Source organism: Drosophila erecta, unplaced genomic scaffold (assembly GCF_003286155.1).
Source record: "Drosophila erecta strain 14021-0224.00,06,07 unplaced genomic scaffold, DereRS2 tig00000055-arrow-pilon, whole genome shotgun sequence".
Taxonomy (NCBI): domain Eukaryota; kingdom Metazoa; phylum Arthropoda; class Insecta; order Diptera; family Drosophilidae; genus Drosophila; species Drosophila erecta.
The window spans coordinates 19,028,733-19,045,450 of NW_020825200.1; the positions used below are offsets into that span (position 1 = coordinate 19,028,733).

At 46.3% G+C, this 16,718-nt stretch overlaps 2 protein-coding genes across 4 annotated transcripts; one reads left to right on the forward strand and one right to left on the reverse strand.

Moving 5' to 3' along the window:
- The first annotated feature begins 9,452 nt into the window (after positions 1 to 9,452).
- On the forward strand, positions 9,453 to 14,091 carry LOC6543034 (leucine-rich repeat-containing protein 70). 3 transcript variants are annotated; one of them, XM_001970494.3, is made up of 9 exons: positions 9,453 to 10,150; positions 10,318 to 10,851; positions 10,915 to 11,137; positions 11,195 to 11,331; positions 11,395 to 11,547; positions 11,605 to 11,785; positions 11,970 to 12,109; positions 12,189 to 12,367; positions 12,714 to 14,091. In XM_001970494.3, the coding sequence occupies exons 2-9, from the start codon at positions 10,470 to 10,472 to the stop codon at positions 12,729 to 12,731; spliced, it is 1,413 nt and encodes a 470-aa protein (XP_001970530.1). In that variant the 5' UTR covers positions 9,453 to 10,150; positions 10,318 to 10,469; the 3' UTR covers positions 12,732 to 14,091. The 3 variants fall into 3 exon arrangements, with proteins under 3 accessions (XP_001970530.1, XP_026834691.1, XP_015014594.1); XM_026978890.1 differs by having other exon boundaries at positions 12,189 to 12,510; positions 12,714 to 12,736; XM_015159108.2 differs by having other exon boundaries at positions 12,189 to 14,091.
- A 96-nt stretch (positions 14,092 to 14,187) lies between these two features.
- Positions 14,188 to 16,718, reverse strand: LOC6541337 (ornithine decarboxylase 2). Its single transcript, XM_001970495.3, has 7 exons — positions 16,676 to 16,718; positions 15,994 to 16,435; positions 15,608 to 15,765; positions 15,253 to 15,550; positions 14,945 to 15,193; positions 14,490 to 14,558; positions 14,188 to 14,434 (listed from the first exon to the last, which is right to left on the reverse strand). Exons 2-7 carry the CDS (start codon positions 16,261 to 16,263, stop codon positions 14,279 to 14,281), a joined length of 1,200 nt encoding a protein of 399 aa, XP_001970531.1. The 5' UTR covers positions 16,264 to 16,435; positions 16,676 to 16,718; the 3' UTR covers positions 14,188 to 14,278.

Consider the following 16,718-nt stretch of genomic DNA (forward strand, 5'->3'; position numbering starts at 1 on the left):
GTTGCATATAACAACTATACAAATTATATAATTGTGAGTTGTTCTGAATCTATGAGCAGTGAGCAGTGAGTTGATCTTGTCAACTGTTAACTAATCAAGAAGCCACTACGATTAACAGTATTGGAAGTGTCCCAAGATGCAAGGTGCTAGCTCCTTAATGGGTCTTCAAATGAAATGCCACGCACTAATGTCCCCCGAGCGGGTGTTGACTGTACAACGGAAAAGAGGCGCGCACAATTATAAACTAGCCGTTGACGAGCTAGAGGTGGAGTGTCAATTAATGATCCCTCCTCGTCCCAGGCCACTCTTCATCTCCAACTCCAAGTCCATCTCCGTTCCCACTCCATTCCCCTTCCCCTTCCCCGCTCCTCCGGTGGCGCACAAAGGAAACGTCAAACAGCGCGTCAAATGCGCAATGAGCTTAATTCGATGCGCCTGCGCACCACTTACCGCCCGATCTTTCCGTCCCGTTCCCACGCGCAGTGCTGCCATCTCGCTCCGTCAATTGCCGTTGATTGCCTTTGTTTCTCGGGTAATTCCCTGGCCCATTCCCCCATCCGGCTCGGGGGACCAAGATGGAGATAGCGGGTCTGGGTCGGGTCTCTTGACTCTCTCTCTCTCTCTCTCTCTCTCGCTCCGCTTAATTGAACGGGAACGCTTTGTTGACATTACCGTACTTGGCACCCCCCTACCCCTGCCTCCACGTGAGATTATAAATTGCCGAACCGCCCACCCAACGGAGCCGCCTTTGTTTTTTGGCAAGAGGGAGCGATCACCTCGGAGTGTCCGAAGTCCATTGTTCTTGGCCAGCCCGCTCATTAGGAGTGCTGACTTGTGAATGGAATCGAAATGGAATCGAAATGGAACTGTGCCACAGCCGCTGCCACTGCCGCTGTCGGGCTATTAATTAGATAAGTATCTCGTGGAATTGCCCATTTTCAAATAGTCGGCGAGCATTCGCGTAATTAGATTTGCTTTTCACAACATTTACGTTGGGCGCGGCCAAGTCGAGTTGACGGCGTGGTTTCGAGTCGAGTGGAGGTGGGGATGGCAGAGCCAAGTGTTGGCCGGGTCAAAACAGAAATCCCTGAGATGGTAGCGTGAGAATTAAGCTGGCTATTATGGGCTGGATATTATATATAAGCTGGATAACAACGCTTCTGTGCCCAGAGAATTAAGGATTAGGTTATATTTTATATGTAATAAATTATAAATCAAACTTGAGTGCAATCGACTAACATTGTGCTATCAAAAATGAGTTTTCACGTTCATTTAAGGACCGTCAGAAACAACAGTTCGAGGTATGGAGGTCATACTGTACTGTACAAATGGGCTAATCAAGCAGTTGGACAGTTCAGTTTGCGATAGCTGACAAATTCGATCAGACTTAGTTCCGTATTGTAATCTATTAGACGGAATCAAATGCATTAAGGACCTTAGAACTGAGCTTAAACCCATTTTAAATTAAGGATATAGTCATTTACTCTTCCAGTTGAAAACTTTAGGTAATAAAAAGTTTGTTCAACATTTCTAGGCAGTTTCATAGTACTTAAGAACGTACGGCTTATAGCATCTGTCGTGACTCACGACGGTAACGACGATCCACGAACGATCACGCTGCCACCTCTGGAGCCCACGGGTCTGTGGCCCGTTGATTGCATTTGGCGGCAGCGACTCAACTAACTCGGGCGATTAATCATCGCCGACCCGGCTCCGACTGCCAACCCCCCTCCCCCTTCCCCGCCAGAGTCCACGGGCTGGAGTCCCGGTCTTGGGCAGAGGCTACTGACCATGTGTAAGTGCCGCCTGGCGGTTTGTCGCAATTTATGAGGTGATAATTATTCATCGCGAGCCGCAGAACTGTCATAATATTGTAATTAACATTGGGCCAGCAATGAAATTAAACGCATTTGATTGCATTTGCAGTAGTCGCCGTTGTGGCCACTTTCTGTGGAAACTTTCTCCAGCGAAAGGCCGGGATTAGGGCCACTGGATGCGGCGCTGTCCAGGCCAGGATGGCTTCCTTATTGACTCCAAATCCGAAACGGAAATGAGGCAAAGCCGCTGATGCGGAGGAGGCCAAGTCAATCGATTGATAACATCGTCCTGCAAGAGATGGAAAAAACTGAAATTGAAAAACATGGAAAAACATGGAAAAAGGAAAACAAATCAAATTCCAAAGCCGTAAACTAATCACCAAGAAGGATGTGGGCAAAGGCAGTGAAATGAGAGCCAGCCGAGTCCACAATCAAAGTCAAAAAATCGTTGGCCATTTGAGAAGAGGCTAAGTACTCCGAAAGGAGATTGGTGGATGGAAATGAAACAGCAAAAGACGTTCTAACCAGCTGCCCAGGATTTAAAAGTCTGTCGATAAGATACGGATAAGAGACACCTACTCCGAATGGTAAATTTAATGTGTTTCACCCATTTGTAGCAGTATAATAAAGATATTAAATATTAGATCTAATTTCAATCCAGCTTTAAGATCCAGAATTCAAAAACCGAGAAACCAGCTGCACAATCAAACGAATCCAAGCACTAAAAGTCTATCCAATCCTATCACCTCGCGGATTATCATAATTAGCTTCGTTAGTTCCTGCAAATATGGTAACATAATTCGCTCCCGAGGATCTAACCCCTAACTAGTGAGCCACCCCGAGGCTGGACTATGTAAATTGACTCATCGTCCGCAGTCGGTGGGATCCGACTGGTTTCAGATTATGCCAAATGCTGTAATTCGAACTCACATGCAACCACTGCCTTGGCGGAGCAGGGGCAAATAGGGCAGTTCTTGCGCCACCTTATTTCTATTTTCCAGATCTGTGCGCCTTGAATGGAATACGTGGTATTGTGCCGACTGCTTTGTACTTGGACGCAGGCCTGGCTCTGCTAATGGCATAATGTACCTTCCCTTCCCCGACGAATTCGGCACAACAGTAACTGATTTTTTAATTTCATTATGGCGCACAATAGGCGTTTCGCCTGCGACCCGTTGGGCAGGATCTGAAGGCAGGCAGGGATCTGCTGGGCGGGAGGGAGGCAAATTGTTGCCATTTAATGTGGCCATCCTGGCTGCCATTACATTGCCCTCCGAGGGGCGAGGGCCTGCCCCTGGAACTGGCAGTTCTACATACACTCGTATATACTCGTAATGTGCGCAATTTCAATTTATTGTATGGGGCAAAGTTTGAACTGGGCAGGGTCTTTTGCGGAGTGTTGCGCTAACACGGCTTTTGTGGCATTTCGGCTTCTGTTGCCACTCGATCCGGGGTGGTTCGCTGCCCAAAGTGGGCGGCGCGGAGTGGGAGTGGTTTCCAACACCGCGGAGACGCCATTTCCAAAAGAAAACATTTCGAATTCAGCGACCAGGGACGTAGTTGGCTTCTGCGAGGGGTCATGGTCAAGTGTCAAGCGGCTTCGAGCAGTTGAAGTAATAGATTGAAAGTAATTTTCCTGAATTTGTGTTATCCTTCTGTAATAAGTCGCTATTCCAACTGCGCTACAAACTGAACCTTTGAAAACCCCTCGATCCAAAGTATCTCCACCTCGGCTACGGCTGTGTTGCTTCCGAAAAGTTGACCCCCTCTGCCTGGCACTCCCTGGTACTACCCGCCCTGCAACCCCCACTCCACAGACGCCTCTTTTCACAATTGCAATCAGCTCACGTACTGGATGTGCTACAAAATGACTTCCATGCCATGTAACTGGCTGCTCGGCGACGGGTCGAACAGATGGACCGGGATGACGCCCATTCTGGCTTCCTTTGAATTGGGCTTGAAGTGGGAACTGGGTCCTCCTCTCCATTCCTCCTCCGCTCTTCCGCGCCGAGCTCGAGCTGCCGGTCCTCGGTGGCCAGTGAACATGTTGGAAATCACATAATGTGTCATTTAATAATCAAGCTCAATATTGACAGCGACACAGCACAACAATGCGATGTGGCAACTGGAACGGCGACGGGGAGGGGAACAAAACGAAGTACAACAATCCCGCCATTAGGCATAAATTCATTTGCGTTTGTCTGTGTACTCCGACTGGATTCGAGTGCTCGGCCCAGCTGCCGCCATTGGCACAACCGCACATCCATCCATATCCATCTATATCCATGGGCACTCTCCGCATTCATATGCTTCCGCACCGCATCCCATCCCATCCCATCGCATCGCATCTCAACGCGTCTCACATCACGTCATCTCATCGCACATCATCCCATGGCATCGAATCGCATCTCATCTCATCTCATCTCGAGCGCTGTGTGCGAATCCCTGCGGCCGGCTCTTCCTGCTCGCTGCCTGGAAATGGAATAAAAAAGTTAAATAAACCTTAAATGAAAAATTCAACTCAATTGAATTCGTTAGCTGGAAATGTCGTTCCTCCTTGTTACTTCATCGTCATTCCCTGCCACATTCCCAGAGCTGATGATGATGACACTGTTGATGATGATCACCATCCCGTGATGACGACCATCGTCGTCAATGCCCATCAATGTCATAGAGAGGGCTGGACTCGCCTTTGTTGGTCTTGTCACCGGCAATGTCCTTCGCACCGGGCAAATCGTATCGGAAGGATGTCATATGAAAAGGGCTTTAAACACGCTCGGATAGTTCCGATTAGGGCTTCAAAAGGCTTTTTAAGGACACTTATTTTCCGTAAACTATTATAGACGACGTAAAGTTTCGATATTATATGCAAGGAGGGGTCATTTTAATTTTAATTTTTTTTACATCCTTGTTCTCTCGGATTCAAAGTAACGAATATGTTTTAAAAAATATGAATTTTAGGCATGCTTGCTTTAATAGAAGCAATGATTTAGCAACACAGTAAAGTAATATGAAGTGTATATAGCTTTCAAAATCAAAAAAAAAGGAAGATATTCTTGCCGAAGTATAATTTTATTAGCTTTCTTTATTTTGAATTTTATTAAAGTTCTTTAAGTACATTTAAACCAAATAAAACCATTGCTCTACAAAAAACCATGGCTCTACAATTAAATCATTAAAAAAGGAATAGCTTGGGTTATTGGTTTTCTAACTGATATTCTAAATAACAATATGTTAGATACAATTGTATAATTTGTTTTCATATCTAGAAACGTTTGCGAATATATAGATAAGAGCAACAACTTTGTATTGCATTTTACGATACTTATGAGACGATTGGGTTATGCCATACATTAGCTTAAAATGAATTTCAGACCGAGTCAGCACATTATTTTGTAAATTATTTTGTCTGCTCAAAAAGTGGACTCCAAACTTGGGAAGGGCTGCCCAAATTTGAATCTCTTTTCACTGCGCGAGGTGCTACATTTTGCATTTTATGAATTCAAATGTGCTTCATGGGTGTTTCATGCCTCGTCCAAAGGGGTTGGGGGAGCACAGGTAGCACAGGTGGGTTGGTGGTGTGTGTGCCAGTGTTTCCTCGCACTGAGGGATAATAAGATACCCTATGGCGCGGGGAGGGATAGGGGCTTGGGGTGGGGGTGGAGCTGGAGGTGGAGGTGGCATGATCATCGCGGCGATGATGACGGCGATGATATGGCAGAAAAGAGCGGGTCGGGCCAAGAGTTCAGTGCCGAATGCCAATGCCGGCGAGAAAGAGCGGCTGTCAGCGCGACGCGGTATCTACACGGCTACCGTGTGCGGGGGCGACTTCCACGCGGTCGTACGTCGTCCGCCGACAAATTGCCATTTACACCACTTGCCAAGACAGCAGTTACAGCTGTGTGTGGGGAGGCAGCAACAACATAACAAGTGGCACACCCACACAGCCGCAGTAGCGCGCTCACACAGATACTTTGTGCGCGCATATATGTATGTATGTATGTACATACACTTGCCTGGCGGCGCTCGGCCATACGGTTGTCTCGCTCGCACTGCTGCAGGGGCGTGGATGAGGCCACGCCACGCCCCTTTGCCAATGGCAGCCGCACGCTGGTGGGAGGGAGACAGTGCGACAGGGCGAGAGCGGTACATAGAATGTATCTCGCAGATACATTTCTACATTGTTGCAGCAGCAGAGCAGAGGCAGCAGCGCCAGCGAGCGCGGCAGAAGTAGCAGCTTTGAGTAGCTGCCGTTGACGTATTTTGAATAAATTTTAATTGAATTCGCACAATGAAACTGTTTACTTAACCTGCCACTTTGCCAGATGAGCTTCATCTGAGCGCCAATGCAAAGATACGGTTACGAGGCAGCCACATACATACAGTGGGTGGCCAACGCTCCTGCGCTGCATATGCGTTGCTCCCGTTTGGGGTTCCGAGGAAGCTGGGGATGCACACAGGATGTGCGGAACGCACTCTTTGTTTTAATTACAGCAGCCGACGGATTCGGTTTGTTAGCTGCTGTTAAATCTGCAGGAAGGCAGCGGAAAGTTTGCAGAATAGAGATACTTTGAGCATCTAACCCAATTAGGCTCCTACCCAGAAGGGACTCAAAAAGCCCATTCTATGAACAGGCCACCATCTTGGCTACTTACTTACTTTTCATTATGCAATTCACTTGGAAATGTGTTGCCATGTTTGTTTCCTTCGCAAAATAATATGTAATATAACAAAGCAGTTATTGAACAAAAAGAAGGAAAGCATTTTATTGAATCTCTTGTCAGAATAAAAGCGGAATAATGCCAATTTTACGCTTTTCTGCTCGCCCCATTTTATAATAATGTTCGGTCCATTTCAAAGAGGTGAGTTGAAGTGCTCTTTGCTCAATTTTTTATCTCGGTTGGAGGGAATAGCATTTAACAAACACTCAAGTATGAAAGTATGTCTAATTTCCGTGTAAATTCTAGTATGTTGTATTGTATTTTGGAACAAACAATCCGCGGCAAAAGTTTAAATTATTATAATTATATAAAAGATAACTTCAAATCGGTATTTTTGAGAATTTGTTTTCAAAAACATCATTGAAAATTGTTTTAACAAGATTTCCAAATACCCTTATTATACCAGTTACCCGAAGAGTAAACTTTTAGATATCAGGAACTATAAAAGCTAGAAATTTGAGATTAAACAGGCAGATTCCAGACATATACGCAGTGCAAGTTTGTTTCCAGAGGCTGCCACGCCTACTCTAAGGCCCACAAAACGGGTATCTGATAGTCGGAGAGCTCGAGTATAGTGTTCTTGTTACATTTTTAATTCATTACGCATAAATTCAATTATTTTAAAATAAAAATTATATTGGGTAAGGCGATGACACAATTTCCTGCACGCTAAGCACGATTCCCAGTACGTTAAGTACTCACCTTAACGCACTTACAGATCAGGAGATACCGAAAAAATCGAGTAGATGTGGAAGCATGGGGCCCGCAGCTCCTTTGTGGGACGCTCAGCTTCCGGTTCACTCCGAATCACGTGTCAGGTAAATGTGGCGCACAACACTCCTTCATTAAGTTAATAACAGTTTTCCAAGTACAAAGTGAAATTGCGAAATTCCGCTTCACAATTTTTCAGCAACGCTTTCCCAGCGCCTCCCGCCCCTTCCTCCTCCCTGGGCGATTTTCGTGGGGAAACTGCAACTGTAACGCTGTAATTTGCCATCGCTTTGCCTTTTGATTCCTCAACGGTTTTGTTTGGTTTTGAATTACAACCAACTCGCCCTCCCCGCCGGATTGTGTTTTACATCTTGATTATCTTCCGTTGTTTATTCAGGACTCACACTCGCTCCTCGCAGCAGAGCACACCCCCCATTGGCCTCGCAGGGAAGTGAAACACAATTTCCATTCAAATCCATTCGAGGATAAGAAGTCAATCAGTCTTCAAAGTGTGAAGGATTTCGCACTTTGTCGCAGCTAAAGTCCGACCGTATGCTGATGTGGCTGTGGACTCCACCCGCACATCGCCCATCGCCCAACGCCCATCGCACTTCGCAGCCGCCTGTCGGCGAGAAAAGCCACAGTGCCACAGAATCGGAATCGAACTCAATCCCGAAACAACCCCAAGACGCTCGACCGGCCAAGGAATATCAAATTGAAACTTTGCGCCGGCCGAAGGCGTCTTGCAGGCACGTGGCCATGTGGCTGGGTATCCCAGGTTTTCGCTTCTTCAATTACCCTTTCGACGACGACGTCGCTCGTATTATGATAATCGCATCCTAATTGCGAGAAAATTACGCCCACGTGCTGCTGTAACCCGATCAGGAGTGCCATCAAAGGATACGCTGCTGGTGGAGCAGTCAGCTGGCGCAGTGAAAGTCGGGCTCAAACATGACCCCTTACTCGCTCATCTATCTCATCTGTCGGCTATATTGAATTTGCCGACCCATTGACGGTGGCCAATTCAATTGCTGTTTTCTTAGTAATTCAAATAAACAATCATTCTTTGTAGCTTCGTCGAGCTGAAACCGAATTTTCTTTACAAGTAGTGAAATCTTACTGATGTTTTTATATTTTGTTGCCTTAAAGAAATTTACGATATCTATATCTGAAATATGGCTTACATAATAGGTCCCATAATTTTTTCTATGAAAATTAAAATTCATTGATATTTGTCTTAAACAACTATTTTATAAACTATTTAAATACAATTTTGAAAATCTATAAATTTAAATTCAATGTGAAGCTAAAATGTTACCGCTTTAGTTAACGCTATGTTAACTGCATCTATACCATAAATTTAACAACAGTCGAGAAAGCATTATACACGTTCACTGCTTGGAATGAAGCAGTTGACGTTTTATAGCAAGAATCAGTTGCCTTTTTATAGCACGAAGCAGTCAGAGAGCAGTTTTGGGAAAACTGCTTTAATGTATTTGGTTATAGCAGACAATAAGCAGTTACCGGAAATAAGCGGTCCAACAAGCAGTGCCAATAAATATTCGGCTTGTTTCATGTAAAATACCATAGGTGGCGCTTTACATGTGCGGAATCGCAAATCAAAAATGAAAAGGTTATTAAACAATACCGTTACTTTGTTTTGGTATTACAATTCTCGCAAAAATAATGTTTTTTGGCCTATGACGAAAGAACCAAAAGATACTAGCTGCAACAGAGGAGTACCCATTACTGGCAGTGTAGAAGGGACTTTGTTGTTTTCTTGCAAAACAATTAAAAAATAACATAACAAGACTAGTTTATTTATTCTTATGTGCCAGGCTTGGAGGAAAAAAATAGATTTGAGAATATATGAGTTTGTACTCTTTATATCCTATCAAATGAAATATAATTGATTTCAAGGCAACTCAGTACTGCAATCGAATGCCATTGATACTGACGACACTGAAATATAAAATTAACTGAAAATGTCGAGTATAAATTACAAATTGCGCATAACGCTTTTTAATGAAAACATTATTCAAATCTAATTGTCAAACCTTATGACCTTATTTTTTAGACGATGCAACTGCAGCGACTGAACCTAACGATTGATAACAGCACTGAGTTCCTAATTAGGAGTCACTATGTGATTGTTGTGAGCGCTGATTGGAGCTTTCGCCGAGCTTGGAAAAGCTCAAGCCACCCCCGATAGTCAACTCTGGTGCTATATTCAATTTCACGCTGAGAGCCTCAGTCCGCAATCGTCGGTTTTGCCAACCAAACGTGCTTCATTTTCCATCAATTGTCGCTTCGAACCGTTTCAAATATTTTCCGACTCCGGATTCAGGATTCGGGGGCTTGCCAGTGGGATTCCGCAGAGGATGCAACAGGATTGATACATTGTACGGAGGGCTGAGAGCCTGACAGAGCGATAATAGCCTGACTAGACGGATCCTGGCTCGCCATTTTCAGTGGATGTAACGGAATCCAGCGACTTCGCGACATCGGTTCGATTCAATTTGATTCCATTCGATTCGATACTGGTCTTACTGGGCGCTTAAGGTTGAGGCGAACAAAGGACCCTTCGAGGACTGTTGAATTAGTCAGAGGCGAAGCAACAAATACAAACAAACGGGCCATTCAACAACCTCCCGACGTCGTCGTATCGATTTTCCGTTACATCGTTATACACACACTAACCCAGTTGGCACACAGCCATTACGCATACGCCCCATAGCCACCCCAGAAAGCGAGAAGAGCGTGCGGCTCCAGCTGCTCCTGCTCCATCCCACTCGGCGAAGAGAGAGGGAGCGCCTGGCGGACTGGCTTTGTTGCATCCCGCAGCCACTGGAGGCATGTTTCATTTGGCACTCGCCAGCAGCGGACGGACAAATCATTTAGGTGAGAGAACCCTGGGGACGGAGAGGAGCAGCAGTAGCAACCGTAGCCGGACGGACAGCTCAATTGCGGGCAATTTATATATTTAATCCGCGGGCACACAACCCAAATAAAAGCGAACATTGTGCGCCCAATTAAAATCCCCCAACCTCTTCTCCTTTCGCACACAGGGCTACGGCAATAGCCATTGTAGATAGCATTCACCAGCATCGGAACCCGCGACCACTCACGACAGTGACGCTTTCTGCCGCGGAATAAGGTATCCTTCACCCCATCTCACAGTCGCCCCAACGAAATCGCAAGCCACCAGCAGGTGTTCAGCATGGCGGGAATTCAGCTGCAACCGGGATGTACGGTGGCCGTGGTGGTGCTGCTCCTGCTGCAGGTACTCGGGATGGGCCAGGTGCTCGGCCAGGGTCCACCGCAGGCCCAGGTGTGCCCGGAGCAGAGCGAAATCGCGCCCTGCATCTGCACGGTGAAGAAGAACGGGCTGGACATCCTGTGCGAGACCACCGATCTGGCGCACATCACCAAGTCGATGGGCACGCTGAAGGGCAAGAGTCCCATCATCTTCTACCTGAAGTTGCGCCACAACAATCTGCCCAAGCTGCAGGGCTTCGTCTTCCTGGCCCTGGACATCCGTCACCTGACCATCCACAACAGCAGCCTGGCGGCCATCGAGGAGAACGCCCTCAGCTCGCTGGGTAACAAGTTGGACACCAGTTGGAGATGGGTTACCTAATCTTTTCTCCTTGTCGCTTTCACAGGTGCGGGGCTCACCCAGCTCGATGTTTCCCTTAACCAAATGAAGACGGTGCCCTCGCAGGCTCTGCAACACCTGTTCCACCTGTTGATCCTAAATCTAAACCACAACAAAATCACCGTGATCCATAACAACGCCTTCGAGGGTCTGGAGACCCTGGAGATTCTGACGCTCTACGAGAATAAGATCACACAAATTGATCCCGAGGCTTTCCGTGGACTAGAGGAGTAAGTTTAAGTGGATCTCTAAAGTCTCCTTTGCGCTTATCAAACTCCTTCTTTTAGCCATATTAAGCGCCTGAATCTGGGTGGCAACGATCTTACCAGAATCCCGCAGAAAGCTCTTTCCATTTTGAGCACCTTAAAGAAACTGGAGATTCAGGAGAACAAGATACGTACTATCAGCGAAGGCGATTTTGAAGGTTGTTACTGGAAAATTCCATAGGCTATCCCATTGCCAACGTTTTTATTTTACATTCCGGCAGGGTTGCAGAGCTTGGACTCCTTGATTTTGGCCCACAACATGATCACCACCGTGCCTGCCAACGTGTTTAGTCACCTCACCCTGCTGAACTCCTTGGAGCTGGAGGGCAACAAGATCAGTGCGATTGACAAGGATGCCTTCAAGGGCCTGGAGGGTGGGTTGTCCCTTGCATTTTCCCACCCACTTTCTAATCTATCTTCCGAATCCACAGAGAACCTGCAATATCTGCGCCTGGGTGACAACCAGATCCACACTATTCCCAGCGAGGCACTGCGTCCATTGCACCGCCTGCGCCACTTGGACTTGCGCAACAATAATATCAATGTTTTAGCTGAAGATGCCTTCACTGGCTTTGGGGATTCCCTAACTTTCCTCAACCTGCAGAAGAACGAGTAAGATTCCCCCCTAGCTTAAGATCGATGAAATTGGTTACTTTATAGTAACTCAAAATCCTTTTTAAACCTCAAACTCTTTTAAAGATTTATTTTCCCTTTGATAAAAGATGCCCTCTCCTTATTTAGTTTTTCTAGACTTCATTACAAAGTATCTGTAACAATTATATTCCCCAATTCCTAGCATCAAGGTTCTGCCCAGTCTGCTCTTCGAGAACCTGAACTCCCTGGAAACGCTGAACTTGCAGAACAACAAGCTGCAGCGCATTCCGCAAGACATAATGGAGCCCGTCATCGACACCCTCCGCATCATCGATATCACCGGCAAGTCATGGGCACTTCATCCCAGTGAAGCACCTAAACGAACTAACCGAGCTAATCCAAATCCGTAATGTCCGCGCAGATAACCCGCTGAACTGCTCCTGCGAGCTGACCTGGTTCCCCAAGCTGCTGGAGGACCTGAAGAACAAGGACGACGAAATGTCGCAGAAGAAGAAGCCGCTGTGCCACATGTCGCTGGACAACCGCGAGTACTTCGTGCAGGCCATGCCCACCGAGAAGATGCACTGCGCCGGCCTCAATGTGAGTCCCTCGCCCACCAGCGGCGGTCTAATGCGGATCCTGCAAGTGAACATCCTGGCCCAGATTGCCGTGTGTAGCGTGGCCTTTCTGACTAGCGTCTAAGCATCTAGCCTCTGTCCAGCTAGACGCGATGTTCCATGTGGGTCAGTTTCAGCTTCAGTTTCAGTTCCACCCCCGTGATCAGTGATAGAATCCAACAGAGCGGTCGCCCCTCCAGTTCCATTCGGTTTGATTCGGCTGCCGTTGCCACCCAAAATCGCAAAAAGCAATCCCAGTCCCCAGATCACAGACCTCTCCAACGCCCACAAACCATTTCTGTGTTGTTGTATTGTATGTTTTCTTATAGATTATAGGGAATCCGTGAATTATGCAACTCTGCCAGTAATTAGACTCAGAAAGCACGCTTTTCGAACCACCAGCAGGCTTCCCCCCCGAAAGTTGTTGAGATGACGCGAGATGAGAGGCACCACCACCACTATCCGGTCCACCCACTGCACTCCGCTCCAGACGTGCACAGTAGCTCGACGAGAAGGGGAGTGCTGGCATGATATTCACTTGTCTGCGGACGTAGCTTAGATGTAAGGCTTGGTTTTGGCACCAAACCAAAACCAAAATCGAAACCCAAACATATCAGAATATTGTTACGTTTAAGCGTGGGATTTGTTGTTACTTGCGTTAATCTGTACGAGCTTATCTGTGCAGCCTAGGGCTACGTATGCCCATCTATTATGTGTAGTCTATCGTCGTCTTGTCGTCGGTGTTGTGAGATACAATCATTACTAACGCGTTTCGTAGTCCCTCCACCCGTTTCCAGACCTACCTACTGCACCCAACCGATCCCCAGTCGAAATTCGCAAGCTCCTCGAGTCCATGTGTCGTGTTATCCAGTTCTAGGCAACCATGGCCAAGTGCGGCTCCACTTTGGGTGCCAGAGGCGGGCGAAACGGAGGGGAAACACAAGAGAATGTAAGAAATTTCATTTGCATCAATCACCAAGAACTGATTATGGAATAAGTAGTTTGTACTCTTTATTTGCCGCGAGCACGGGCAAACTCCCAAGGAATCCCCATCCCCCATCCCCATACCCATCCCAAACCCAAAAAGCCACATCCAGAAGCCAGAAGGGGCAACCCACGAAAATCGAGAATGCATATCGTTATATTGTTATATTATATCGTGACATATCAAGAGCTCCCAGTAGTAAGACACTCGGATGGCTCGACACAGCTAATATAGTGACATTTTATAGAATTTACTTACATTTTTGAGGCATCTGACAAGTTTGATGTTTATGCAAGAAGTGAATTAAGCAAATGCGTGTGCAGAGTGGAATTTTTGAAATTTTTTATACATATACTTTTATACACACATACATACGTACCTTTTCGATTATGTCTACGCAAACTAAGTTGTAATTCGATTAGCTATAGACACTGACACCCAATCCGCCCGGTCGCTCCCTCCTCCACTCCAACCACGCGGTGGCTTGGGTCAGTAGCCACCCACTGGTGGGCGGTGGAGCAGTGGGAGCGGGCTCGGGCCGGAAATATTTTCAAGAGAATGCGCCGCACCACCGATTCGGGTCAGTTTCCTTTGGCTAGAGCTGTTCTTTTCAAAATATTGCTAACAATGAACCCCATCGAAAGCTGGGCTTGCGTAATGCTCCCCATGTGAGCAATCTGAGAATCTGTCTAATAAAGAATCCATGTTGGTTACAAATGCAAGCATGCGTTTCCTTTACTTGCTCATCCCTCGCAAATGCAGGGCATCCACCACATAAGGTAAATTTACATAAGGTAAATTTGCTTGAACAGCTTGTCTACTAATTCAGTTGACGTGAATTCGTTTTGAAATTCCTTTTTAATTTGTTAAGTTTAAGCTGAGCATAACCAGTATGAGCATACCAGTATCTTAGAATACGGCAGGGTTCCTTTCCTTGAAGTACCTGGTCTCAGGCACATCGAACCCATTAAATGGGCTGGCAATGGGCATGGTGTAGGCTCCCATATTGCGAAATCCCAAAAGGTCGCCCGGGTTCAAGCTGGGCAACAGCAGGTGTCCCGATATCTGAAGGCGAAGAGAAGCGAACTAGTATATTGCAAGTCTTTTAGAAGCCACTTACCTTATCCAAAGCATCGCAGCTGGGTCCCCAGAGTACAGATTTGAGCTTCGGCAAGCTCGCGGCTTCATCCTGGAATTGGAGAACAGTAGATTATTGCTACTATTGCTACTATTTCTGCTAAAATCAAAGGTAAACTACAAAGACTGTTCAACGACTTATGAGGAGCGTGGATAATCTATGGGTGGTATCTTAATCTCCCTTGCTCATTCATTGGCTAAGTAATGGGTCCTACAGCGTTCATTCAGGGTTTTCACTAGTGGTCTATACATAAGTCAGCAATTATATTTGCATATTCACAAGACTCCCTTATTTTACCATTTGCAGGGTATCGGTATTGCACTTCATTTTAATTTTCATTTAATATACAACACCTCCAGCATGGCAGTAAGTCTCTATTAAGTCTTGTATTATTTGTGGAAAGGTTACAAGTAACTGGGGGTCACTTGTTTTCTTACCAAGTAAAGCTCGGGGGCCATCTCCTCAGGGTAGTAAAACATGCCCGCGAACGCTCCGAAGATGCCATCATTGAGGTAGTACATCATGGAGTCCAGCTTGCCATCCTGGCTGCGGACTTCCCGCTTGGCATGTACCTTGCAGATCAATGTGTAGGCGGCCTCCACAAAGAAGCGTCCTGGCTCGGAAATTATTCGGACACGCTCATCGGGAAAACGCAGCTTCACCGATGTGTTTACAGCGTGTGCTATCTATAAGGAATATGCGTCCATCAATAATAGCTCGGAACCTATACCATTTCAGTACCCACTTCCTCGAACATCTCATCATCAGCGCCGGGAAAGCCACCGCCAACATCCAACAGCTCCATCTTATGACCTATCAGCTCGCCGACCTTAAAGATGCTTTCCGCCTTCTCGATGGCTCGATCGTAGGCCTCCACCTCGCTGCATCCGGAACCCACATGGAAGCTGGTACCCGTCACCTTCAGATCCAAGGCCTTGGCGAGAAGCATTAGGGCTGCGGCATCCGTCTCCGCATCGCATCCATATTTGTCACCCAAGGGGCACAGCGCCTTCTTGGCCTCACTTTTGAACCTGATTATAAGGCTGGAAAGAAGAAACATATCACCAAGCTACCAAACGCTCAGATTCATGTAGACTTACTTGGAATCTGGATGGTGTTTCCTCAGCTTGTACACCTCGAACTCGTTATCCACCGTGCCGTTGACCACCTGCTGCTCCTTGGCGTACTTCAAGTGGCTGGCAGGACGACAAGGATGTGCGAAGATAATACGCTCCGGCGAAACGCCAAGTCCCAGGACCTGAATTATTGTGTTTTTAAATGCGAAATGGGTCTATAGATAAACCTAAACCTATTCTCTCGATCAACCAACTCTTAGCTTTATACACTTTCGGCAAATTCAAATAATAAGTGTCGTTTTGAACCTTATAGCCTGGAAATTTGTTTACTTTGTAATTCGTTTATACTGCGCAATCCAAAATACTCTATCGATCCCAATTCCCACACAATCACACACATCTGTACCCACCAGTTTGAGTTCGTTTTTGGAGGCGCAGTCGAATCCAGTTCCCAGATCCGCTAGAACCTTGACCACCACCGGGTCGTCGTTGCACTTGACGGCATAGTGGGGCTCGATCCTGGGCATAAGTTTGTGCCAGAGGCGGAGCTTCCGCTCCAGATTGGACAAGTCGCAGATGTTAAGGGCCTGGTCCAGATTTTGGAGGTCTGCCTGCTCGATAACCTTGTGTATGTCGAGATCATTCTCGTAGTATTGTATTCTCAGGTCTCCGTTCACCATCTCGATTAGAGTGAGAATGGTTCAGAGCTGCTGTGCCTGCACAGCAAAAAGTTCCAGCTTTGGGATTATCTATTTGCGACTGACAGATACATTATTTGGACCTAAACCATAACGACTTTGGACATTGGATGGATTGCCTTTAGGTTTAAAGTCTGTGCATCTGAAAATTATGCTACAAAACAAGAGCTTACTAGCAGATTAATTGTTTCAGAAGATTGAGCTGGAACTGATGTCCATGAACGAGCCAGTTTTTTTTGCCAATTTGGAAGAAACCCATGCTCAACTGTTATTCGATAGTCAACAGTCTTTGGGCTCTGTATTAAGAAGCATTTTGATTTATTATTTCGTATTTGGCACTTTAGTATCCAATCGCATTTAAGATATGCGATGTTTAACATACAGATATACTTACTTTTGTAGTAACATTACCGCCAGTTGTAACACCCAGAGTGTCT

Excerpts from the sequence above, each read along its gene's own strand:
- LOC6543034 (XM_015159108.2), top strand. The coding sequence starts at position 10,470 with ATGGCGGGAATTCAGCTGCAACCGGGATGTACGGTGGCCGTGGTGGTG. Across the intron at positions 10,852-10,914 it reads GAACGCCCTCAGCTCGCTGG|GTGCGGGGCTCACCCAGCTC; the intron begins GTAACAAGTTGG and ends TCGCTTTCACAG. Across the intron at positions 11,332-11,394 it reads CAGCGAAGGCGATTTTGAAG|GGTTGCAGAGCTTGGACTCC; the intron begins GTTGTTACTGGA and ends ACATTCCGGCAG.
- LOC6541337 (XM_001970495.3), bottom strand. The coding sequence starts at position 16,263 with ATGGTGAACGGAGACCTGAGAATACAATACTACGAGAATGATCTCGAC. Across the intron at positions 14,559-14,944 it reads TGGCCCCCGAGCTTTACTTG|GATGAAGCCGCGAGCTTGCC; the intron begins GTAAGAAAACAA and ends CTCCAATTCCAG. Across the intron at positions 14,435-14,489 it reads GCTGCGATGCTTTGGATAAG|ATATCGGGACACCTGCTGTT; the intron begins GTAAGTGGCTTC and ends CTTCGCCTTCAG.